At 61.8% G+C, this 23,831-nt stretch overlaps 3 protein-coding genes across 5 annotated transcripts; 1 reads left to right on the forward strand and 2 right to left on the reverse strand.

The window, feature by feature from the left end:
• Nucleotides 1-3,773: 3,773 nt before the first annotated feature.
• Nucleotides 3,774-17,672, reverse strand: SEMA6C (semaphorin 6C). 3 transcript variants are annotated; one of them, XM_065857537.2, is made up of 18 exons: nucleotides 17,555-17,672; nucleotides 16,594-16,756; nucleotides 16,405-16,519; nucleotides 14,153-14,210; nucleotides 14,014-14,070; nucleotides 13,750-13,851; nucleotides 12,587-12,677; nucleotides 12,391-12,513; nucleotides 12,191-12,279; nucleotides 10,822-11,039; nucleotides 9,515-9,646; nucleotides 9,278-9,433; nucleotides 8,100-8,336; nucleotides 7,310-7,441; nucleotides 6,219-6,296; nucleotides 6,039-6,094; nucleotides 5,775-5,816; nucleotides 3,774-5,074 (listed from the first exon to the last, which is right to left on the reverse strand). In XM_065857537.2, exons 2-18 carry the CDS (start codon nucleotides 16,697-16,699, stop codon nucleotides 4,335-4,337), a joined length of 2,532 nt encoding a protein of 843 aa, XP_065713609.1. In that variant the 5' UTR covers nucleotides 16,700-16,756; nucleotides 17,555-17,672; the 3' UTR covers nucleotides 3,774-4,334. The 3 variants fall into 3 exon arrangements, with proteins under 3 accessions (XP_065713609.1, XP_071656452.1, XP_071656453.1); XM_071800351.1 differs by lacking the exon at nucleotides 7,310-7,441; XM_071800352.1 differs by lacking the exons at nucleotides 7,310-7,441; nucleotides 8,100-8,336.
• Nucleotides 17,673-18,430: 758 nt separating this feature from the next.
• On the reverse strand, nucleotides 18,431-20,613 carry LYSMD1 (LysM domain containing 1). The gene is made up of 3 exons (XM_065857691.2): nucleotides 20,374-20,613; nucleotides 19,709-19,995; nucleotides 18,431-19,595 (listed from the first exon to the last, which is right to left on the reverse strand). Exons 1-3 carry the CDS (start codon nucleotides 20,470-20,472, stop codon nucleotides 19,451-19,453), a joined length of 531 nt encoding a protein of 176 aa, XP_065713763.1. The 5' UTR covers nucleotides 20,473-20,613; the 3' UTR covers nucleotides 18,431-19,450.
• Nucleotides 20,614-20,801: 188 nt separating this feature from the next.
• SCNM1 (sodium channel modifier 1) lies at nucleotides 20,802-23,147 on the forward strand. The gene is made up of 8 exons (XM_065857667.2): nucleotides 20,802-20,910; nucleotides 21,417-21,487; nucleotides 21,571-21,659; nucleotides 21,759-21,856; nucleotides 22,306-22,400; nucleotides 22,501-22,655; nucleotides 22,762-22,891; nucleotides 22,975-23,147. The coding sequence occupies exons 1-8, from the start codon at nucleotides 20,860-20,862 to the stop codon at nucleotides 23,072-23,074; spliced, it is 789 nt and encodes a 262-aa protein (XP_065713739.1). The 5' UTR covers nucleotides 20,802-20,859; the 3' UTR covers nucleotides 23,075-23,147.
• The last annotated feature ends 684 nt before the right edge of the window (nucleotides 23,148-23,831 follow it).

Here is a 23,831-nt window from a genome sequence, read left to right on the forward strand (position 1 = left end):
TTTAATTTGATGGGTATTTGTGTACCAGGACTTCTTGATTTACACAAAACCTGCTGGTTTTACTCTAGAAAAATCCGTTTCCTGAGCTTTAGCGGGTTTTATTGTCTTTCCCCCACTAAACTCATTGTGTTTCCAGATTGTTTCGCACGACCAGACATCCCAGGAGCCTCGAACTCCGAGCGCTTGAGCTTCGCCGCTTCGCTTTCTATTCAAGGAAGAGAGGAGGAAACGCCGACTTTTTGTCGCCTTATTTCCCAAGGTAACGAGGACCTGGAATTGTAAAATTAACTCCAAAAATGCCGCCGTGCTTTAATATTTTGGTTTTTGCGTTAAAACCAAACGCCTTCATTGAATGTGGCGGGAGGAGGAGCATAGGCAGCCATAGACGATTCCTTTGTCTTACTCAGGGAGTGAAAAACTACAAGGTAAAACCGAGTTAAACTTCACATTAACACCAGCTTAAATACACCTTTCCCCCCCCTAACTCCGCTTATATTGCCTAGGGCAATATAATCCATCCATTTTCCGAGGCAAAGCATGTTCCATGGAACATTGCAGAGCTCCGGAGCGCTTGTATGTTGAATTTTTGTTTCCTAGAGGGGTGTAATTCATCAGGTTCTCTGCTACCAATAGTTTAGCGTGTCCTCGGTGTGGCAGAATTCAACCCCCCTCCCTCCTTTGATATGGAAGGAGTAGACACATCTCCCTTTCTCTCTGCTGTTTGAGGCCACCAGCTTCCTCTGTTTGGCCCCAGAGCCCCCTGGCCATTAAAAGAGAGGAGAAGGGAGCACTGAGGCGCTAGGGAGCCGCTGGGCGCCCGCGGCCACTGTGGGGGATACTTGGAAGCTTCAGGGGCACCCACAGCCAGTGTGGGGGTGCAGAGAAGCTTCTGGAATGCCTACAGTCAGATCTGATCAGGCTATAAAAACGGGGTTCTCGCCGAGGCTCAGCCCCTTGCGCGGATCTCTTGGCGCACGAGCCAGATGCTGCTGCCGAGAGCCACCCTGGGATGGAGACTCCGCCTGCCTCGCCGGCACGTGTGCGAGTGAATTAACCCTCACAGGATTGCGAGTGTATCTGCTTTCTGTGCACATTTGCACGCGTACTTTCCATGCTCAATACGAACACGTGTATAAATTAACCCTCGCAGAATCGCCAGTGTATTTTCCTCCTGTGCTTCCACATAAGCACGTGTAATATTCCGTGCACATTTGCACGTGTATTTATACCTTCTGCGCACATTTGCACGCCTACTTTCCGTGCTCAATACGAACACGTGTATAAATTAACCCTTGCAGAATAGTGGGTGTATTTTCCTCCCGTGCTTCCACATAACCGTGTGTAATATTCCGTGCACATTTGCACGTGTATTTATACTTTCTGCGCACATTTGCACGCCTACTTTCCATGCTCAATACGAACACGTGTATAAATTAACCCTTGCAGAATAGCGGGTGTATTTTCCTCCTGTGCTTCCACATAAGCACGTTTAATATTCCGTGCACATTTGCACGCGTATTTATACTTTCTGCGCACATTTGCACGCCTACTTTCCATGCTCAATACGAACACGTGTATAAATTAACCCTTGCAGAATAGCGGGTGTATTTTCCTCCCGTGCTTCCACATAAGCACGTTTAATATTCCGTGCACATTTGCACACGTATTTATACTTTCTGCGCACATTTGCACGCCTACTTTCCATGCTCAATACGAACACGTGTATAAATTAACCCTTGCAGAATAGCAGGTGTATTTTCCTCCCATGCTTCCACATAAGCACGTGTAATATTCCACGCACATTTGCACACGTACCTTCCGTGCTCAATACAAGCACGTGTATAAATTAATCCTCGCATAATCGTGGGCGTATTTTCCTCCCGTGCTTCCACATAACCGCGTGTAATATTCCGTGCACATTTGCACGTGTATTTATACCTTCTGCGCACATTTGCACGCCTACTTTCCATGCTCAATATGAGCACGTATATAAATTAACTCTTGCAGAATCGCGAGTGTATTTTCCTCCTGTGCTTCCACATAAGCACGTTTAATATTCCGTGCACATTTGCACGTGTATTTCTCCTCGCAGGATTGCGAGTGTACACTTTCCATACTCAATACGAGTACGTATATCCCTTTACAATAACCCCACACCATGTGGCAAGTGTGGACTCTTCCCGAACTCAGGGATGGCTCCGGTGTTGTTTCGGTGAAGCCACGTGCACGCACACTGTGGACCCCCTGTTGTATTAATTGCTGCCCCTTCCTCAACCGATACCCGAACCTGTATTCAAGTCACTTTTGGAGCGCTAAAACCCCGTTTCTCACCGGTTTAATAATAAAAGTTGGTTTGGACCCTGTTAAACCAACCTCAGGGTGCCTCGACACGTGGGATACTCCGTTATTTGGATTAACGCCGGTGCAGAAGAAGAGGATTAGGAAGCGGAGCATCCAGCGTTACAACGCGGGTCGTGTCTGTTTTACAGCCTCCAGGAGCGAAAAGCAATTTGCAAAAGCCGTTCATCCTCCCGAATTATTTGCCATATTACTACAAATAATTCCTGGCTTATAACCCGGTTTTAGCCAAAGGAAAACAAAGGGAGGACTGTTGAGGTGGAGCCACCTTCGGTAGCTCACGCGGTGCCTTTCTTGGACGGATTCTTGCCGAGCGAACCCCCATATTTGCAGATTTACAACGCGTTTGTTCCCTTGAGTATTTGCAGCGCTTGCTGCGCCTAAAGCTGATTCAGGGCTTAGCGGTTGGGACTAAGGGAATTTTCCAGAGCGGCTTTTTCTTCTCACAACCGTTTGTTGTGTTGTTGAGTGATGGGTTTTACCCCGCGTGTTTTCCGCGATGCGAATCTTTACCTTGGGATCAGCCCCGTTTTGGTGGAATACTCGGGTATTTCAGACACCGGACTAAAGAAAACTCGGGATCCCATCCTGAGTTTCTCTGTTGTTCGGTGTCGCTCTTTTTCTCCCAAACACCCCAATTTTGGAGCAGTTGAAAGACATAAAGCTGAGTGTTGTGCGGGGGATCACGCGGGGGTTATTTTTGGATATATTTGCGCACGGGGTCTTAACAAAACCGAGGAGAATTTTGATCTCCGCCCCGCGCTTACGAAGAATTTAAACTCAGTTCCACCCTCTGCTCATCCAATGCTTGGAGGGGGCTTTTTAAGCCAAGACCAGCAGATTTTTGGTCGGGTAAATAACCTCCCACGGGAGTTCGAGCTTTGCCGCGTCAGGGCTTTTGTCACCCACGGTTTGTCCCTCTCGCTGTCACCTCCCAACACCCCGGGGTGATTCTTGGTGCCAAATCGGATTATTTCCTTAATCTCGCCTTTCTCAGGTTGTTTTCCCCCAGGCCAGGGGATTTATTGTTAATAAATCATCGCTTTGCGGTGGCAGCGCTGTCACAGACCCCGTTAGCACGGTGACAAGGGACTGAGCACTCGGGCCCCGTTTGCTACTGAAGGGAAATGTTTTGAAATGGGGAAATTCCACCATTTATACGTATTTTGTGCCATTTTCCTTAATAAAATACCATACTTAATAAAATACCGTATTTCCCTTAATAAAACACCATAATTCCCTTAATAAAATACCGTATTTTCCTTAATAAATACTCAGCAGCTTTCTTACACCGCCAGTGTCAGCCCATTTGTGTCTCATGTGCCACCCCAGGGCCACCACATAGGTCTGGTGGCACTTGTCCCCGCCTTGTCCCATCCCGTGCTTGTCCCCAAACAGATCCAGGAAGTCACCAGTGCCAGAGCCACCACGTCTTTAATCATGGAGCTGAGCCTGGTCCTACATGGTAGGACAAACCCAGCTCTGGTGCAGAGAAGCCACCGTGTCCCCTCCCTGGTGTCCCAGGGGGTTGTGGGTGTCCCCTGTCCTCCCTGGTGTCCCCACCGACCTCCAAAGCAGCAAATAAATTAGAAAGGAGCAAAAAAAAGAAGCCCTGGGAGTTGGGGACATGGGGACACTCGTGAGGCCGGGCTGGGACACAGGGGTGGCTCAGGGTTGGGGGATCCTGTCACCCCGGAGATGGGGTGGGTTGGGGACATGACAGACCCTCGTCACCCATGGGAGCAGCTTGGGGACATGGGGACCCATGTTACCATGGTGGGGAAGCAGGGACCTTTGTCACCCTAGTGTGGGGACACACAGATCCTTGTCACTGCGGTGGGGCCACCCTGGGGACACGGGGCCCCTCCTGGCTCAGAGCACGGAGCTGGGGACACGGGGACCCTGTCACCCAGAGCTGCAGGGGTGTCCCATGCGCACCGGTGACCAGGTTGTCCCCATGTCCCCGGGGGGCGCGCTCAGGGCCGCCCGGGGGCCTCTGGCACCATGGAGGGCTTGGGCAGCATTGGGGGCTTCATGGACAGGGAGCGTTCCAGGGGGTGGGGACCCCAGGGTGTCCCCCCCGGTGTGCACGTCCCCCCCAGCGAGTGCATGCGGGTCAGTCCCCGTCCCAGCCCCGGGGGCCTGGCGGGGGCCCCCCCCAGCGACAGGCTGAGCGCCAGGGGCCGCCGGGGTGGGGGGGGACTGTCGGGGGGCACATCCAAGCGCCGCAGGGTCCCGCATAGGGGCGCTGGGGGGTTACCGGAGAACGGGGCCCCCGGTTGCACCCGGTTGGTGGCCGGGGGGGTGACCGGCCAGCCTGACCCCCCTGGGCCGTGCAGCCGCTGCAGCAGCTCCTCCAGCGCCGCTTTTTGGGGGGGACCCGGTCCGGGGGGCTCCGGGCACCCCAGCCGGGTGAGGTGGCCACGCCGGGGCTCTGTCACCTGCTGCGGTGGGGTGGCCTCGGGGGTGGGGAGCTCAGGGGGGTCCCGCAGCCCCCCGGGGTCCCCCTGGGGCGGCAGCAGTGGGTAGAGACGGGGGGCAGGGGGCTGTGGGGCTGCGGGTGGCTGCGGGGGACACTTGGGGACAGCGGGGCGGTGGCAGCAGGTGGCCAGGAGCCCGGTGAGCAGGGCGCCCAGGGCGAAGGCGCCCAGCACGCAGCCCACCAGCACCGGCACCGCCACCGTCACCGGGGCCGCCGGCCCGGCGCCGCGCACCCCTGCGGGAGGGGGCACCCGTCAGCTCCCATGCACAACGGGGACCCCCGGGCACCCCGGGGACCCTCTGCCACCCCGGGGTCACCTCACCCATCCCCGGAGTCCCCCCTGGTCCCCAGGGTCCTGCTCTTGTCCCTGGGGTCCCTCTGCCACCCATGGTGTCCCTTACGGTCCTTGGGGTCCCTCTGCCACCCTTGGGGTCCCGTGTCCCTCCTTGGTCCCCAAGGTCCCTCTCCTGTCCTTGGGGTCCCTCTCCCACACCTGGGGTCCCCTTACTCATCCCTGGGATCCCTCTGCCATCCCTGGGGTCCCATGTCCCTCTCTGGTCCCCAGGATCCCTCTTGGTCCCTGTGGTCCCTTCCCTGTCCCCAGGATCCCTCCTGGTCCCTGGAGTCCCTCCCCTGTCCCCAGGATCCCTCCTGGTCCCTGGGATCCCTTTCCTATCCCTGGGGTCCCATGTCCCTCCCTGGTCCCCAGCGTCCCTCTCCTGTCCCCAGGCTTGGTCCCTGTGGTCCCTTCCCTGTCCCCAGGATCCCTCCTGGTCCCTGGGGTCCCTCTCCCACCCCTGGGGTCCCTCCCCTGTCCCCAGGATCCCTCCTGGTCCCTGGGGTCCCTTTCCTATCCCTGGGGTCCCCTGTCCCTCCCTGGTCCCCAGGGTCCCTCCCAGCAGGTGACCATGGGGGACAGATGGGTGTCACTGACCGTGGGCCAAGTCCCCGTCACTGTCCCCTGCAGCAGGTGTGTCTGTGAGAGCAGAGGGGGTCAGACCAGGCCACCCATGTCCCCCCGAGACCACCAGTGTCCCGTTGTCCTCCACATCCACCAGTGTCACCCACATGTCCCAGGGCTCCTGAGTGTCATCCTGGTGCCACCTCCATCCCCCTGTGACCTCATGTCCCCAGAAGTTTCCCTGGTGACCCTCTATGACCCCCGATATTCCCCATGTCACCCATGTCCCTCCATCACCTTGGCAGGTCCCGGTGGTCCCAGGGGATCCCTCCACATCCTGCTCAAAGCCGCTCCTGGGCACACAGAGGGAGCGTCACCCACCGTCCCCAGTGTCCCCACCCTGCAAGGAGGGGACCCAGGAGATGGGGGTGCAGTGGGAACCCCCAGCCAGGGCTACCATGGGTTGGGGACACTTACGGGAGGTCCTCGGAGAAGGGGACACAGCCCCTGGGGGGCAGCCAGACACAGTAGGGGTCACGGGCAGCCAGGCAGCTCCTGGGGGACACGGGTGGGTGTGATGGGGACGCCTTGCTTGTCCCTGTCCCTTCGCACATCCATTTCCCTTTGCACGTCCCTGTGTCCTTGCACGTCCCCGTTCCTTTGCACATCCCCATGTTCTTGCACATCCCATCCCTTTGCACATCCCTGTCCCTTTGCATGTCCCTGTGTCCTTGCATGTCCCTGGGCCCTTGCACGTCCCTGTGCCTTTGCACACCCTCCTGTTCTTGCATGTCCCTGTCCCTTTGCACATCCCTCTGCCTTAGCACGTCCCTGTGACCTTGCACGTCCCCGTGTCCTTGCACATTCCTGTCCCTTTGCATGTCCCTGTCCCTTTGCACATCCCTGTCCCTTTGCATGTCCCCGTCCCTTTGCACATCCCTGTGCCTTTGCACATCCCCATGTCTTTGCACATCCCCATGTCCTTGCACGTCCTCATCCCTTTGTATGTCCCTGTGCCTTTGCACATCCCCGTGTCCTTGCATGTCCCATCTCTTTGCACATCCCCGTCCCTTTGCACGTCCCTGTGTCCTTGCATGTCCCATCTCTTTGCACATCCCTGTCCCTTTGCACATCCCCGTGTCCTTGCATGTCCCATCTCTTTGCACATCCCCGTCCCTTTGCACGTCCCCGTGTCCTTGCATGTCCCATCTCTTTGCACATCCCTGTCCCTTTGCATGTCCCTGTTGCTTTGCACATCCGCATCCCTTTGCACATCCCCATGTCCTTGCACATCCCCATCCCTTTGCACATCCCTGTCCCTTTGTACGTCCCTGTGCTTTCGCACATCCCCATGTCCTTACACGTCCCTGGGCCGTTGCACACTCTCGTGCTCCATGCACACCCCATGCCCATGTGCGCCCCTGTGCTTCCTAAGCCTTGCACACTCCCATATCCTCACACACTCCCGTACCCTCACACACCCCCGTACCCTCACACACCCCCGTACCCTCACACACCCCCGTGCCCTCACACACCCCTGTGCCCTCGCACGCCCCCATGCCCCTCACCTCCGGCAGCCCCCGTGCCGGGCGCAGCGGCTCACGGGCAGACGCACGAGGCAGCCGGCGAAGGCGACCAAGAGCTCCCGGCCCGGCAGGTGCAGCTCCAGCCCCAGCACCCGGCTGGTGCCCCCCCGGCACCTGCGGCCCCAGCACCCATTGGCACTGCACCCCACAGCCCCGTGGTGCCCACGAGCCCCCCAGCACCCATCAGTGCCCCCAGCACCCACCAGTGCCCACAAGCCCCCCCAGCACCCACCAGTGTCTCCAGAACCCACCAGCACCCACCAGTGCCCATGAGCCCCCCCAGCACCCACCAGTGTCTCCAGAACCCACCAGCACCCACCAGTGCCCACAAGCCCCCCCAGCACCCACCAGTGTCTCCAGAACCCACCAGCACCCACCAGTGCCCATGAGCCCCCCCAGCACCCACCAGTGCCCCCCAGCACTCATCAGTGCCCACAAGTGCTGCTCAGGACCCACCAGCACCCATGAGCCCCCCAGGACCCATCCAGTGCCCACCAGTACCCAACAGTGCCCCCCAACATCCACCAGCACCCATGAGTCCCCCAGCACTCTCCAGTTCCCCCCAGCACCCATGATCCCCCCCAGCACCCACCAGTGCCCATGAGCCCTCCCAGCACCCACCAGTGCCCCCCAACACCCACCAGTGTCCCCCAGCACCCCCCAGCATCTATGAGTCCCCCAGCATCCACCAGCGCCCCCCAGCACCCCGCAGTGTCCCCAGCACCCATGAGTCCCCCACCAGCACCCCCAGCACCCAGGACCCAGCACCCACCGCCCAGGGTCGTACAGGCTGATCTCCTCCAGCAGCAGCGTCTCGGCGCCGCTGTCCCCACTGTCCCCGCTGTCCCCACTGTCCCCAGGCGCCGGGGTGCCCGTGGGGGGCCGGGTGTCCCCCGGCTGTCGCGGGGTCACCAGCACCTTCAGCACCCGCCCGTCCTCGGCGCCCAGGAACAGCACGGTCCGGTTCCCCCACGGCCCCGCGCCCGCGTCCACCGCCAGCTGCGTCAGCCTGGCACGGCACAACCGCACGGGGCCTCGCACGCGGCGCCGCAGCCGCTTGTGCACCCTCACACCAGGGTCTTGCACGCCCTTGCACAGGGGTCTTACCCACCCTCATGCGGCCCTGCACCAGGGCTTTGCACAGCCTTGCTCTGGGGTCTTGCAAACCCTTGCACCACAGTCTTGCACGCCCTTGCACTGGGGTCTTGCACACCCTCATGCAACCTTGCACCAGGGCTTTGCCCACTCTTGTACCAGAGCTTTGCACACCCTCACACTGGGTTCTTGCACACCCTTGCACCAGGGTCTTGCACATCCTCACACTGGGGTCTTGCACGCCCTCATGCAGCCTTGCACCAGGGCTTTGCACACCTTGCACCAGAGCTTTGCACACCCTTGCACTGAGGTCTCATACACCCTCACATCGGGGTCTTGCACACCCTTGCACCGGGATATTACACGCCCTCACATGGCCTTGCACCAGGGTTTTGCACACCCTCGCACTGGGGTCTTGCAAACCCTTGCACTGGGGTCTTGCAAACCCTTGCACCGGGGTCTTGCACACCCTTGCACCAGGGCCTTTCACACCCAGACCTTGCATGTCCTCACACCAAGGGTCTTGCACACCCTCATGCAGCCTTGCACGAGGGCTTTGCACACCTTGCACGAGGGCTTTGCACACCCTTGCACTGGGGTTTTGCACACCCTTGCACTGGGGCTTTGCACACCCTTGCAAGGCCTCACATGCCCCTTGCACCATGGCCACGTGCACCCTTGCACCAAGACCCTTGCACCAGGACCCTGCAAACCCCACAGCACCCACAGGGCCGGGGACACCCTCGCCCCTCAGCGCATCTGCACCCACCTTGCATGAGCTGCTCCCAGTCCCCAAGGCCACCCTGTCCCCAGGGCACCCTGTCCCCAGGGCCACCCCCGTCCCCGCGGGCGCACCTGGTGCCGGTGCGGGTGAAGAGGGGCCGCCCGCCGGCGGGTGCCACGGCGCCGTGCAGCAGCGGGTGCTCCTTGGCAAACGCCAGCGTCTCGTCGGGGAAGTCCCCGGAGGTGACAACACCGGTGGCCGTCCCCATCCCGGCACAGCAGCCTGGCCTGTGGCACAGCCAGCGTGGGGACCCTGGGTGGCCGCTCTGCCCCCGGAGGGGACCCAGGTGTCCGGGTGCGGGGGGTTACCTGGGGTGGGGGACCCTGTCCTCAGGCACTGGGATCCAGGTGCCGGTGCCACCGCGGGGCTCGGCGAAGGGTCCCTCGAACGCTCGCTCCACGTCCGCCAGGTAGAAGGCACAGACGGCCGAGCCGGGGATGCTGCGGTGACAGGGGGTGACACCGGTGCTGGGGACACCCTGGTCCCCTCCTGGGGCTGCTAAGCCAGCCTTGGTTTGGCCAGGGCCCCAGCAGATCCCTGGTGTCCCCACTGTGTCCCTGTGTCTGACACTCACATGTCCCCATGTGAGCACAGCCTCATGTCCCCATGAGCACCTTCTCATGTCTCCATCTCCCATGTCCCCATTCTCACCGTCCCCATCTCCAGTGTCCCCATGTCCACATCCCTCCACACCTGATCCTGTGTCCCCATGTCCCCTTGGCCACCCACATCCCCACTCTCATGTCCCCCATGAGCCTGCATCCCCATGTGAGCACATCCTCACATCCCCCTGTCCCCTGAAGTACATCCTCACGTTCCCATGCCCCCGTAAGCGCAACCTCATGTCCCCATCTCCTCTGTCCCCATATGCGCATCCTCACATCCTCATCTCCTGTATCCCCATCTCCCATGTCCCCATGTCCCCATCCTCAATGTCCCCATCTCCCGTATCCCCATGTCCACATCCATCCACGCCTGATCCTGTGTCCCCACATCCCCTTGGGCACCCACATCCCCACTCTCATGTCCCCCATGAGCCTGCATCCACATGTGAGCACATCCTCACATCCCCATGTCCCCTGAAGTACATCCTCATGTCCCCATGTCCCTATAAGCGCATCCTCATGTCCCCATCTCCTGCATCCCCATATCCCCAGGAGTACATCCTCACATCCCCATGAGCACAAATCATGTCCCCATCTGGGCACATCCTCATGTCCTCATGTCCCCGTGTCCCCATGTCCCCATCCTCCACATCCCCATCTCCCATATCCCCATGTCCACATCCCTCCACACCTGATCCTGTGTCCCCATGTCCCCTTGGCCACCCACATCCCCACTCTCATGTCCCCCATGAGCCTGTGTCCACATGTGAGCACATCCTCATGTCCCAATGTCTCTATAAGCGCATCCTCATGTCCCCATCTCCTCTGTCCCTCTATGCGCATCCTCACATCCTCATCTCCTGTATCCCCATCTCCCATGTCCCCATCCTCAACGTCCCCATCTCCTGTATCCCCATGTTCACACCCCTCCACGCCTGATCCTGTGTCCCCACATCCCCTTGGCCACCCGCATCCGCACGTCCCCCATGTCCCCGCGTCCCCCGCCGTGCCTGTTGGGCTGGGTGCCGAAGAGGGCGAGGACGGCGGGGCGGCCGTGCAGGGCGCACGGGGGTGTCACCGCCTCCAGGACATCGAAGTAGAAGACGGTGTCCCCGGGGAGGGCGCACTGCAGCCGCACCTTCAGGAACGACGTCCAGCGCCGCTCCAGCACCCGCGGGGACCCGCCGCGGTCGTTGCGGCACACGCGGGCCACCCGTGCCACCAACACCTGCACCATGGGTGTCAGCACCTTCCAGCAGCGGTACCCATGGGCCTCGGGGTGTCAGCACCCATGGCTGTCAGCACCCAAGAACCCACAGACATCAGCACCCAGGGACCCCAGGCATCAGCACCTGGGCTGACACCCACGGGTGTCAGCACCCGGGGACCCAGTGGCATTGGCACTTGTGGGTATCAGCACCCAGGGCCCCACGGTCATTGTCACCTGGGCACCCACGGGTGTCAGCACCCGGGGACCCAGTGGCATTGGCACCTGTGGGTATCAGCACCCAGGGCCCCACGGTCATTGTCAGCTGGGTACCCATGGGTGTCAGCACCCGGGGACCCAGGGGCATTGGCACTGTCACTTGGGCAGCGGAGGGCATTGGCACCTCGGGCTGGCACCCATGGGTGCCCAGGACCACCTGCACAAGGGGGTGACACCCATGTGTGCCCAGGGCCACCTGCACAAGGGGGTGACACCCATGTGTGCCCAGGGCCACCTGCACATGGGGGTGCCACCTGCACATGGGGGTGACACTCATGGGTGCCCATGGCCACCTGCACATGGGGGTGACACCCATGGCTGCTCAGGGTCATCTGCATATGGGGGGGACACCCATGGGTTCCCAGGGCCACCTGCACATGGGGGTGACACTCATGGGTGCCCATGGCCACCTGCACATGGGGGTGACACCCATGGCTGCTCAGGGTCATCTGCATATGGGGGGGACACCCATGGGTTCCCAGGGCCACCTGCACATGGGGGTGACACTCATGGGTGCCCATGGCCACCTGCACAAGGGGGTGACACCCATGGGTACCCATGACCACCTGCACATTGGGGCAGCACCCATGGGTGCCCAGGGCCACCTGCACATGGGGGTGACACTCATGGGTGCCCATAGCCACCTGCACATGGGGGTGACACCCATGGCTGCTCAGGGTCATCTGCATATGGGGGAAGCACCCACGGGCGCCCGGGGCCACCTGCATATGGGGGTGACACCCATGGGTGCCCAGGGCCACCTGCACAAGAGGGTGACACCCATGGGTGCCCAGGGCCCCCACCAGCACCCCCACCAAGGGGGGCACCAGCCACCTTGGAGGTCTGAGCTGACCCTGGGGGGCGGGCACCCCCGTGTCCCCCCATGTCCCCACCTTGCCCAGGGCGCTGAGCTCCACCGCCACCTCCCTGAAGAAGAAGTAGACGTGGGGGCCGTAGGGCAGCGCCTGCACAAAGTGGGGCTCTGGGGGGGGGGGACAGGAGGGTGACATCAGCTCCTCCTATCCCCGTCCCCCACCTCCCACATCCCTGTACCCCCAGATCCCAGCCCTTTGTCCCCAGTGTCCCCCCGTACCCTGCAGCCACCGCGAGCTGTACTTGAGGCTGCGCAGGGGCGGCCGCCCGGGGCTCAGGCTGCGGTAGATGACGGCGTCGCTGGCCTGGAAATCGGCCACGGTGGCCGAGTACAGGCTGCCGTCTGCGGGGGGACAGCGGCGTCAGCCCCGGCACCACCGCGGGGACTGTGCGTGTCCCCCCAGTCCAGCACCCACCGGCGAACAGGGCGACGATGCTCTGCTTGGCGTCGAAGGGGCAGCGGGCCTGGCCGCTCAGCTCCTCGCCCTCCTGCGCCAGGCTGCTCGCCTGGGGGACATGGGGTGATGAGACCCCCCAGGCTCCCCAAATACCCCCCGGGCTCCCCAAATCCCCCCCAGGCTCCCCAAATACCCCCCAGGCTCCTCACGCTCCCCTGTACCCCCCATGTGGAGCTGCTGAGGACGCCCATGCTCGTCACACTGCTGAGCGCTGCCCTGGGGGCTCATCGGGGGGCTGAGGACCCAGCTTAACTCATCCCCCCAAGCTGAGCCCCCCAACTCATCACACCCCATGGGCTGAGACCCCAACTCATCACACCCCATGGGCTGAGGACCCAGCTTAACTTACCCCCCCAAGCTGAGCCCTCCAACTCCTCACATTGAATGGGCTGAGACCCCCAACTCATCACATCCCATGGGCTGAGCCCCCCGACTCATCACATCGAATGGGCTGAGACCCCCAACTCATCACATCCCATGGGCTGAGCCCCCCGACTCATCACATCGAATGGGCTGAGACCCCCAACTCATCACATCCCACGGGCTGAGCCCCCCGACTCATCACATCGAATGGGCTGAGACCCCCAACTCATCACATCCCATGGGCTGAGCCCCCCGACTCATCACACCGAATGGGCTGAGACCCCCAACTTGTCACACCCCACAAGGTGAGACCCCCAACTCATCACAACCCACAGGCTGAACCCCCCAACTCATCACACTCCACAGGCTGAGCCCCCAACTCATCACACCCCATGGGCTGAGCCCCCAACTCATCACACCCCATTGGCTGAGCCCCCCAACTCATCACACTCCACAGGTTGAGCCCCCAACTCATCACACCCAATGGGCTGAGACCCCCAATCATCACACCCCACAAGGTGAGACCCCCAACTCATCACACCCCATGGGCTGAGAGCCCCAACTCATCATACCCCATGGGCTGAGCCCCAACTCATCACACCCCACAGGGTGAGCCCCCAATCATCACACCCCACAGGCTGAGACTCCCAAACTCATCAAACCCCATGGGCTGAGCCCCCCAACTCATCACACCCAATAGGCTGAGACCCTCAACTCATCACCCCCCCATCCCCCCAACTGTTCCCCTGGCCCCCCACCTGGTAGGTGCGGCAGAGGGGGCTGAAGCCGTTGGTGCCGCAGGCCAGGAGGGTCCCGGCGTCACGGGGCACCAGCACCCGGATGTAGTTGTGACACTCGTCCTGCGCGGGGGGACACGGGGAGGACACATGGGGGACACCACGAGTCCCGCCGCCCCCACCCCACTCTGCCCTGAGCCCCCGTTTGTCCCCATCCCGAACCCCCCCACTCTGTACCCCCAATACACCCTCCCCACACCCCCATGTCCCCATGTCCCCCCGTACCTGCCGCCGGCCCCGCATGGCGCAGTTGTCCCTGTCCCGCGGCTCCCAGGTGACGTGCTGCCGGGTGACATGGGGGGTGGGCACGGGGACCACCCGCACTGCAGCCCCGCCGTGTCCCCAGGGTCCCCGTGTCCCTTACCCGCGCCGGGTGCAGTGTCCCCCGCTCCTGCCCCAGCTCGAAGGCGAAGATGTGGTCCCTGTGTGGTGATGGAGGGTGAGCGTGCGAGGGGACACGGGGACACACACAAGGGTCCCACGGGAGAGGGGACAGTCGGGCTGGAGGGTGCAGGAGTGCCGCAAGCACGTGCAAACGCGCACAAGTGTGCACAAGCGTGCACAAGTGTGCACGAGGCTGCAGAAGCAATCAAGCCTCCAGAAGCAAATGCAAGCGTGAACGAGTGTGCACGAGTGCAGAAAAACGTGCACAAGTGTGCACAAGCCTGAAGAAGCATGCACACGCTTGCATAAACACACACAAGGATGTACACGCATGTACAAGTGTGCACAAGCAAGCACATGCTTACCCAAGCACACACACGTGATAGTGTGCACAAGCATGTGCAAGCGTGCACAAGCACGCATGCCCTTGCACAGGCACGGACTAGCACATACAAGCGCACTCAAGCTTGCACAAGCATAGATAAGTGTGCATAAGCATGTGCAAGCACACGCAGGCACACATGAGCTCGCACAAGCATGCACAAGCACAGATAAGCATGCACAAGCACACACGAGCTCACACAAGCCCAGCTAAGGGCGCACAGCTTGTACAAGCATGCACAAGTGCACACAAGCTCACACAAGCCCAGCTAAGGGTGCACAGTTTGCACAAGCACACACAAGTGGAGCTAAGTGTGCACAGTTTGCACAAGCCCACACAAGCATAGCTAAGTGTGCACAGCTTGCATGAGCTTGCACAAGCACCCACAAGCATAGCTAAGCATAGCTAAGCATGCACAAGCTTGCACAAGCACACACAAGCATAGCTAAGCGTGCACAGCTTGCACAAGTTTGCATAAGCACACATAAATGCAGCTAAGCACGCATGTCTTGCACAAGCATAGCTAAGCGTGCACAGCATGCAGAAGCTTGCACAAGCACCCACAAGCATAGCTAAGCATGCACAGTTTGCACAAGCATAGCTAAGCGTGCACAGCATGTACAAGCACACACAAGCTCACATAAGCATAGCTAAGCATGCACAGCTTGCACGAGCTTGCACAAGCACACACAAGCATAGCTAAGCATGCACAGCATGCAGAAGCTTGCACAAGCCCACACAAGCATAGCTAAGCGTGCACAGCTTGCACAAGCATAGCTAAGTGTGCACACCTTGCACAAGCTTGCACAGGCACACACAAGCATAGCTAAGTGTCCACAGCATGCACGACCTTGCACAAGCACACACAAGTGTAGCTAAGTGTGCACAGCTTGCACAAGCACACACAAGCACAGCTAAGTGTGCACAGCTTGCACAAGCACACACAAGCATAGCTAAGTGTGCACAGCACACACGACCTTGCACAAGCACACACAAGCGTAGCTAAGTGTGCACAGCTTGCACAAGCACACACAAGCGTAGCTAAGTGTGCACAGCTTGCACAAGCACACACAAGCGTAGCTAAGCGTGCACAGCTCACACAAGCCCACACAAGCCCACACAAGCATAGCTAAGTGTGCACAGCATGCACGACCTTGCACAAGCACACACAAGCATAGCTAAGCGTGCACAGCATGCACAAGCACACACAAGCATAGCTAAGCGTGCACAGCATGCACAAGCACACGCAAGCACAGCTAAGTGTGCACAGCTTGCACAAGCACACACAAGCATAGCTAAGTGTGCACAGCACGCACGACCTTGCACAAGCACACACAAGCATAGCTAAGTGTGCACAGCATGCACGAGCTTGCACAAGCACACACAAGCGTAGCTAAGCGTGCACAGCTCACACAAGCCCACACCAGCATAGCTAAGCGTGCACAGCCTGCACAAGCACACACAAGCACAGCTAAGTGTGCACAGCACGCACGACCTTGCACAAGCACACACAAGCATAGCTAAGTGTGCACAGCATGCACGACCTTGCACAAACACACACAAGCGTAGCTAAGCGTGCACAGCTCGCACAAGCCCACACCAGCATAGCTAAGCGTGCACAGCATGCACAAGCACAGCTAAGTGTGCACAGCTTGCACAAGCACACACAAGCATAGCTAAGTGTGCACAGCACGCATGACCTTGCACAAGCACACACAAGCGTAGCTAAGCATGCACAGCTCACACAAGCCCACACTAGCACAGCTAAGCGTGCACAGCCTGCACAAGCACACGCAAGCACAGCTAAGTGTGCACAGCTTGCACGAGCGTGCCCGCGCACGCGCGCTCACCGGGCGGCCACGAAGAGCGTGCCGTTGACGCGCAGCATGTGCTGGAAGTCCAGGCCACGCTGGGCCGTGGCGTTGTCCCCACGGAGGCCACCGAAGCGCGGGTAGGCGGCGGTGGCTGCGGGGACACGGTGACATCCCACCGGGTCCCCAGTCCCCGGTGTCACCCCCGCCCCGGTCCCCCCCGCTCACCTGCCAGCCCCACGGTGCTTTGAGCCACCAGGTCCCGTGGGAAGGATGGAGTCGCCCCCCCAGGGATGAGGATGAGGAGGACGAAGGGCAGGGGGACACCCGGCATCGTCACGGGCGCCCGGAGGGGACGCGGGGCTGGGGGTGACACCCCCGCCCCCCCGGGCTGCAAGGGGCTGAGCTCAGTGGGGGAAACTGAGGCACGGAGCCGGGGGGGCACTGGGCAGCCCCGAGGGGGCGTGGGGACAGTGGGGACAGCGGGGACCTGTGTCCCTAGTGGTCCCAGTGTCCCCTCCCAGTGTCCCTCCCCAGTGTCCCCAGTACCTTTCTCCAGGCAGTCCCAGTGCTCCCATCCCAGCACCCCCATATCCTCATCCCAGCGTCCCCAGTGTCCCCTCCCAGTGTCCCCCGTGCCCCCATTTCAGTGTCCCCAGCGCCTCTGGGTGTCCCGACCCCCCCAGTGCTCCCAGGAACCACCGCCAGCAGCCCCGGGACTCCAAGCAGAGCACAGGGGGTGCACAGGGTGACACGGCTGTGCGCACAACCCGGTGACAACCGGCGACACCCAGTGACACCCACCTACACCCCCCACCACGCAGCGCCTGGCTCCGCAGCACCCACCTGCACCCTAAAACCCCCACCTACACCCCAAAACCCCCACCTGCACCCCGGAACGCCCGACCTACACCCCAACAACACCCCACCGATCCCCTCAATACCCCAAATACCCCCCGCAACACCCCAAAACCATCCCAAAACACCCCAAAACACCCCAAAACCATCCCAAAACCACCCCAAAACAACCCGAAAACCACCCCAGAATCACCCCAAAACCAGCCCGTCACAGGGCCCCACCGGACCCTCCAAAACCCCCCGGATTCCCCGCTCCAACACCCCCCAACACCCCAACTACACCCCTGACAACACCCCCCCCCCGCAGCCCCGACCCCTCCGAGTTTGGTACCGGCTCCGCGCCCCGAGCGGTCCCGAGCGGACCCGAAAGGTTCCGAGCGGTTCCGAGCGGACCCGAACGGACCCGAGCGGCTCCGCCCCGGAACGGGCCGGGACCGGCCGGAGCGGGGCCGGGGGGGGAGGCGGGACCGGGGACCCCCCGTGGGACCCCACCCGGGACACACCCCCGCCGCGAGGCCGCCCTATAGATAGCCGTTAATCTGCCGCTAATGAGATGATCCTCATTAAGTGCTGAGGGCGGGGCGGGGCTTTACACACGATTGTGCAAGACGCCCGCGTCACCAGGGGGCTGTTGTCACCTCTGTGTGTGTCCCCCCCCCCCGCCTAGAATTTGGGACCTGTCACATGCGTATCTGGGGACCGGGAGCTACTGGGAGTTACTGGGAGCAATGGGGTGTCCCCCCCGGCCAGGTAAGGCTCAGGGTCTGGTCCCCAAGTGTCCCCAGCACCTCTGGGAGGGGAGGGGACATCTTTAAGGACAGGGTGACGCTGGGGGACCCCGAGGAGACGCCCGAGGCTCTGGGGGTGTCCCAAGGGTGTGGGGACAGGGTGACACCTGGTGGCACCACGCGGCGTGGCACCCAAGTCCCCTGGTGACCCCGGGACACACACAGTGTCCCTAAGGGGTGACAGCACCCCCAGAGGGTGACCACATCCCCAGTGAGGTGACGGTGTCCCCAAGGGGGTGTCCATGTCCCCAAGGGGAATGATGATGTCTCTGAGGGGTTAACTGTGTCCCCAGGGCTGTGACCATGTCCCTGGGGGGACACATGTCCCCAAGGAGATTTTCATGTCCCTAAGGGGTGACTGTGTACCCGGCGGGGGGTGTGACAGTGCCCCTGAGGGGTGACAAACAGGCACAGCCAGGTGACAGTGCTGGGTTTTATTTACAGGCTCTCAAGCTGGGGGTGACTGTCCCCACAGGGGGGGTCCAGGCACTGGCACTGGGGGGTCCCACCCCCCCAAAACCCCACAAGAGCAAAGACGTACAAATAAATACAACAGAGGAAAAACATCGGCTGGTAAATCTGTCCCCGGGGCTCCGCACCCTGGGTGTCCCTGCGGCTGGACACGTCCCCCGAAGGAGAGAGGGAGGTGACACCGTGCCCCCCAAATCCCTGTGTGCCCTCTGAAGGAGACAGGGAGGTGACATCATCCCCCCCCAAATCCCTGTGTTCCCTCTGTTACCCCCCACCATAGCTGGGAGCTGTGGGTGTCCTGGGTTCCCTGTCACCCCGGGGTGACAGTCACGGTGGCATGTCCTCGGTGTCCCCAGCGTCACAGGGTGAAGATCTCATCCTCGGTGATCCCAGTGTCACAACGTGAAGATCTCATCCTCGGGGTCCCCTGCGTCACAGCGTGAAGATCTCATCCTCAGTGACCCCAGTGTCACAACGTGAAGATCTTGTCCTCGGGGTCTCCAGCGTCACGATCTTGTCCTCGATGTCCCCAGCGTCACAGCATGAAGATCTCGTCCTCGGTGTCCCCAGTGTCACAGTGTGAAGATCTCATCCTCGGGGTCCCCAGTGTTACGATCTCGTCCTCGATGTCCCCAGCGTCACAGCGTGAAGATCTCGTCCTCAGGGTCGCCAGCATCACGATCTCGTCCTCGATGTCCCCAGCGTCACAGCGTGAAGATCTCGTCCTCGGGGTCCCCAGCGTCACGATCTCATCCTCGATGTCCCCAGCGTCACAGAGTGAAGATCTCGTCCTCGGGGTCCCCAGCGTCACGATCTCATCCTCGATGTCCCCAGCGTCACAGAGTGAAGATCTCGTCCTCAGGGTCCCCAGTGTCACGATCTCGTCCTCGATGTCCCCAGCGTCACAGCGTGAAGATCTCGTCCTCGGGGTCCCCAGCATCACGATCTCGTCCTCGATGTCCCCAGCGTCACAGCGTGAAGATCTCGTCCTCGGCGTCGCGCAGAGCAGCCGTGCGTGGGGTCCTGGTGAGGGGCCGGGGGCCCAGGCGGGGGCCCCCCCGGGGGGTGACCCCGGTGCGGGGAGGGCTCTGGGAGCCTTCAGCCTCGGCCATGCTGCAGGGACGCAGCGGGTGACACTGAGGGGTGGCCCTACAAGCCCCCCACCCCCCCTATAGCCAAAAGCCCCCGTTTAGCCCCAAAAATGGGGACGAGCCGGGCGTGCTCACCCTGTGCCGCCGGTGCGGAGCCGCAGTGCCGCCGCCGCCTTGGAGCGCCCGATCTCGGCATCCAGCTGCCGCAGGAAATCAGTGGCTGAGAGGTCGTGGCGGGACAGCGTGGGGACAGCTGGGGTGTCCCCCGAGGGGACAGGTGTGTCCTTGTCCTCGTCCTCATCCTTGTCCCCATCCTCGGGGCTGGGTCCCCCTGGCTGGGCCGGTGCGGGGATGAGGAGGGTGGGCTTGAGGAAGATGGTGTCCGAGGTGTAGAGGCGGTTGGCGCGCTTGATCTGCTCCATCTGCCGGGGACGGGGTGGGGACAGGGATGGGGACAGAGGTGGCACAGGGACAGGATAGGGGTGGGGACAGGGATGGGGACAGAGGTGGCACAGGGACAGGATAGGGGTGGGGACAGGGATGGGGACAGAGGTGGCACAGGGACAGGATAGGGGTGGGGACAGGGATGGGATGAGGACGGAGATAAGGACAGGAGGGGACAGGACAGGGTGGGGACAGCGATGGGATGGGGACAGCCACAGAGACAGGATGGGGAGGGGACAGAAGGGGACAGCGGTGGCCCCGTGGGGACCCGGGGCTCGTCCTGTCCCCGCAGCCCCGCGGTTCCCGCCCCACCCCGCCCCCGGGTGTCCCCCCGCGTCACCCCCGCGGCCTCTCACCGTCACCCCGTAGCGCAGCGCCAGCCCCGCTAACGTGTCCCCGGGCTCCAGACGGTGCTCCCGGACGGCGGCCCCCGCTCCCCCGCTCCCCGCCGCCATGGCGGGACGGCCCCGCTCAGCCCCGGCCCCCGCCAGCGTGGCGGGGGGCTCAGGCGAACGGCCCCGGCCCGGGACCGGCCCAGGGCCCCGCTGAGGCCCCGCCGCCGCCTCCGGGAGCCCCCGGGCCCCGGTGAGCCCGGAGACGCCAGGTCCGACCCGGCCGCCCTCGCAGAGGCTTCTGGGACTTGTAGTCCGGGCCCGGCGGAACTCCCGCGGGGAGATGGCGCCTCGGAACTACAACTCCCGTCATGCCACGGGGCCGCCTGACAGCGGGGCGGGCCCTTCCCGCCCCTCGCGCTCTCCAATTGGTGACAGCTCCCGCGCCCAGCCCTCCGGGAAGAGCCACCCGGAAGTGGGGCGGTTCCCATAGCAACCGCCGCGGCCGCCATGTCCTTCAAGCGGGAGGGGGACGACCCGGGTCAGCTGGGGGTGCTGCAGGTGGGTTCCGGTCTCTTCAGGATCCGCCAGAACCCCCTCAGGATCTCCCAGAGCTCCCCCAGGACCCCTCAGACCCTTCCCGAGTCCCCCAGATCCTTTCCCCGACCTCCCCGACCTCCCCACACCCCCGGGTTCGCGCCTCCATGGCCCGGCCTCTCCCGGCTCCCCCAGCGCTTCCCTCTCCTCCCTGCCTTTAAATACCCTCCTTCCCCGCCCTTCCTGCCCGCAAATGCTCCTCTGCCCCCCGGTTCCCCCTCTCCCTGGCTTGACAGCCGCTCAGGGTTCCCCTCCCAGCGCCTCTAACACCCAAACCACCCCCTCTCTCCCCGGTTTGACCCAATTCCCCCACTTGCCCCCTCAGAAGGGGGTCCCGAGGTCTAAGCGGGGTGACAGGACTGGGGAAAAGGGCTGGTTCCCCACAGGGTGAATTGGGGACAGGCCCCTGCTTGGGGCAGTGGGTGGGGGGGTACACAAGCTCTCACACAACCCCCTTTATTCCCCTCCAGAAACGACGCGTCGCCGACCTTTTGGCCAACTACATCCCCGAGGATGAGGCGCTGCTGCTGCGGAGCGGGAGGTGAGCGGGACCCCCAGCGCAGCCCCCACCAGCGGTGGCTTACGGGGGGTCCTGACGGCCACTTGTCCCCCCCTCTGGCACAGGTACGCCTGCACCGTGTGCGCCCACCGCCCCATCTTCGACACGCTGGACGTGCTGACGGTCCACAGGGCTGGCAAGAAGCACATGGGCAGTAAGTTTGGGGGGGCCGGTGTCGGGGGGGGGGGGAGCTGTGCCGAGCTGGCACGTGTCCCCTCCATGTCCCCTCTACGTCCCCTCTGCTCTCTTCCAGGCCTGCAGCGCTTCTACGGCAGAAAGCGGCGGCTCCAGGACGCAGTACAGAAGCGGCAGCATGAGGAGGAGGTGCGGGCAGAGGACACGGGAGTGCAGGTTGGTGTGGATGCCATGTCCTCGCCCCACTGGACCCCCCTGAGCTCTGTCCTCTCTGTTCCCCCTCTCCCTGAGCTCTGTCCCTTCTCCCTGAGCTCTGTCTTCTCTGTCCCCTGTCCCCCCTCTCCCTGAGCTCTGTCCCCCCTCTCCCTGAGCTCTGTCCCCCCTCTCCCTGAGCTCTGTCTTCTCTGTCCCCTCTGTTCCCCCTCTCCCTGAGCTCTGTCCCCTCTCCCCTGAGCTCTCTCCCCCTGAAGTGTGTCCCCTCTGTCCCCTCCGTCCCCTCTCCCCCTGAGCTCTGTCTCCTCTGTCCCCCCACTCCCTGAGCTCTGTCCCCTCATCTCCTCTCCCTCTGAGCTCCATCCTCTCTCCCCCTGAGTTCCGTCCCCTGAGCTCTGTCCCCTCTGTCCCCTCTCCCTCTGAGCTCTGTCCCCTCTGTCCCCTCTCCACAGGGCTCTCCAGCCCCTCTGCTGGCCCGGACCAGGAGGATCACCCACAGCGCTCTGCTCAAGGCAGCTCCCTACAGCTCCTGCTGCCGCAGGACGGGGTGAGCACGTTGGTTTTGGTGCTAGAGGACGAGGAAAAGCTCTGAGCTCCCTGGAGGGGACACTTGTGTGACAAGACCCTGACTCCTTGTCCCATTGCAGGGTAGAGGGGAGCAGCCCGCGAGCTGGTGTCACCCGGATAGGGACAAGCGCTGCCCCAACACCTCTGGAGCCATCACAGAAGGCCGAGGACACCAGGGACACTGTGGACACCAGCCCCGCGGCTCTGCTGCCGGGACACCGCGGTGATCGAGCGGGTAAGAGCTGACCGGTGGCTCTGGGGCCACACTGGCACCAGCAGGATGGGGCTCCCAGTCTGTCTCCCATTTCTGGGGTCACACCAGCCTCTCTCTGTCCCCTCAGACACACCAAAGGTGGCTCCGGCGCGGCCGCAGCGAGGCAGCAAGGGAAAAGCGGCGGCGGCTCCGAGCCGGCCCGAAGGGCTCAGCCCTGAGCGGCGCCGGGTGCTGGAGCGATACCTGCAGCTGCGGAGGTGAGTGGGGCCCCACCCGGTGCGGGGAACCCCAAAAGCAGCCGTTGCTCACACCCTCTGTCCATCTGTCCGTCCCTCCCCAGCGCCGGCTGGATCCAGGACCCCTCCGGCAAGTGGGTGAAGGACGAAAACGCCGAGTTCGACTCCGACGAGGAGGAGCCGCCTGCGCTGCTGCCGGCCTGAGCCCAACGCTGTCCCCCAACACGGTCCCCAGGCTGTCCCCAACCCCCCCGGTAATAGAGAAAGCTGGAGAAGACAGAGGTGTCTGCGCCGTTGGGTCAGCGGGTGACATTGGGGGTTGCGCCAACATTTTGCCACCCTGGGGTGCTCAATCTGGTGTCTTTTTGGGGTGTTCCTGCCCCGTTTTGGCCCATCCCCTCTGTCCCTGGCCCGAGTCACTTGGTTTCTTGCACGCTGGCAGCTGCCGGTGGGTCGTGGCCTTTTGGGGTGGCGGTACCAGGTGTCCCCCCCCCTTCCTGGCAGCCGTCCCGGTGCTTGGAAAGTGCCCGGCTGCACCGCCTGCCTCAGTTTTCCCCGGGTATAAATACTCCCAATCCTCGGGTATAAATATCCCCGATCTCCCGGGTATAAATATCCCCAGTGCCCTGGTATAAATACCCCAAATGCCCCGGGTGTAAGTACCCAAATCTCAGGGTAGAAATACCTCAAATCCTGGGGTATAAGTACCTCAAATTTCCCAGTATAAATACCCCCAATCTCCTGATATAAATTTCCCAAATCCCCCAGGTATAAATAGCCCAAATCCCTTGTTATAAGTACACCAGTTCCCCAGTATAAATACCCTATTACCCTGGGTATAAATACCCTGGTTCCCCAGTAGAAATACCCCAAATTCCCCTGGTATAAATACCCCAAATTCCCTGTGTATAAACCCCCAAATCCTTGGGTATAAATACCCCGAATTCCTTAGCATAAATGC

Source organism: Patagioenas fasciata, chromosome 30 (genome assembly GCF_037038585.1).
Source record: "Patagioenas fasciata isolate bPatFas1 chromosome 30, bPatFas1.hap1, whole genome shotgun sequence".
Taxonomy (NCBI): domain Eukaryota; kingdom Metazoa; phylum Chordata; class Aves; order Columbiformes; family Columbidae; genus Patagioenas; species Patagioenas fasciata.

What these genes read in the sequence shown, in the direction of transcription:
- SEMA6C (XM_065857537.2), bottom strand. Translation starts at nt 16,699, where the DNA reads ATGCCGGGTGTCCCCCTGCCCTTCGTCCTCCTCATCCTCATCCCTGGG. An exon ending in AGCTCAGCGCCCTGGGCAAG is followed by an intron (nt 11,040 to 12,190) that starts GTGGGGACATGG and finishes CCCATGGTGCAG; the next exon opens with GTGTTGGTGGCACGGGTGGC. An exon ending in GACCACCGGGACCTGCCAAG is followed by an intron (nt 5,817 to 6,038) that starts GTGATGGAGGGA and finishes CTGCTCTCACAG; the next exon opens with ACACACCTGCTGCAGGGGAC.
- LYSMD1 (XM_065857691.2), bottom strand. Translation starts at nt 20,472, where the DNA reads ATGGCGGCGGGGAGCGGGGGAGCGGGGGCCGCCGTCCGGGAGCACCGT. An exon ending in CGCTGCGCTACGGGGTGACG is followed by an intron (nt 19,996 to 20,373) that starts GTGAGAGGCCGC and finishes CGTCCCCGGCAG; the next exon opens with ATGGAGCAGATCAAGCGCGC. An exon ending in CTCCGCACCGGCGGCACAGG is followed by an intron (nt 19,596 to 19,708) that starts GTGAGCACGCCC and finishes GCGTCCCTGCAG; the next exon opens with CATGGCCGAGGCTGAAGGCT.
- SCNM1 (XM_065857667.2), top strand. Translation starts at nt 20,860, where the DNA reads ATGTCCTTCAAGCGGGAGGGGGACGACCCGGGTCAGCTGGGGGTGCTG. An exon ending in GTCAGCTGGGGGTGCTGCAG is followed by an intron (nt 20,911 to 21,416) that starts GTGGGTTCCGGT and finishes ATTCCCCTCCAG; the next exon opens with AAACGACGCGTCGCCGACCT. An exon ending in CTGCTGCTGCGGAGCGGGAG is followed by an intron (nt 21,488 to 21,570) that starts GTGAGCGGGACC and finishes CCTCTGGCACAG; the next exon opens with GTACGCCTGCACCGTGTGCG.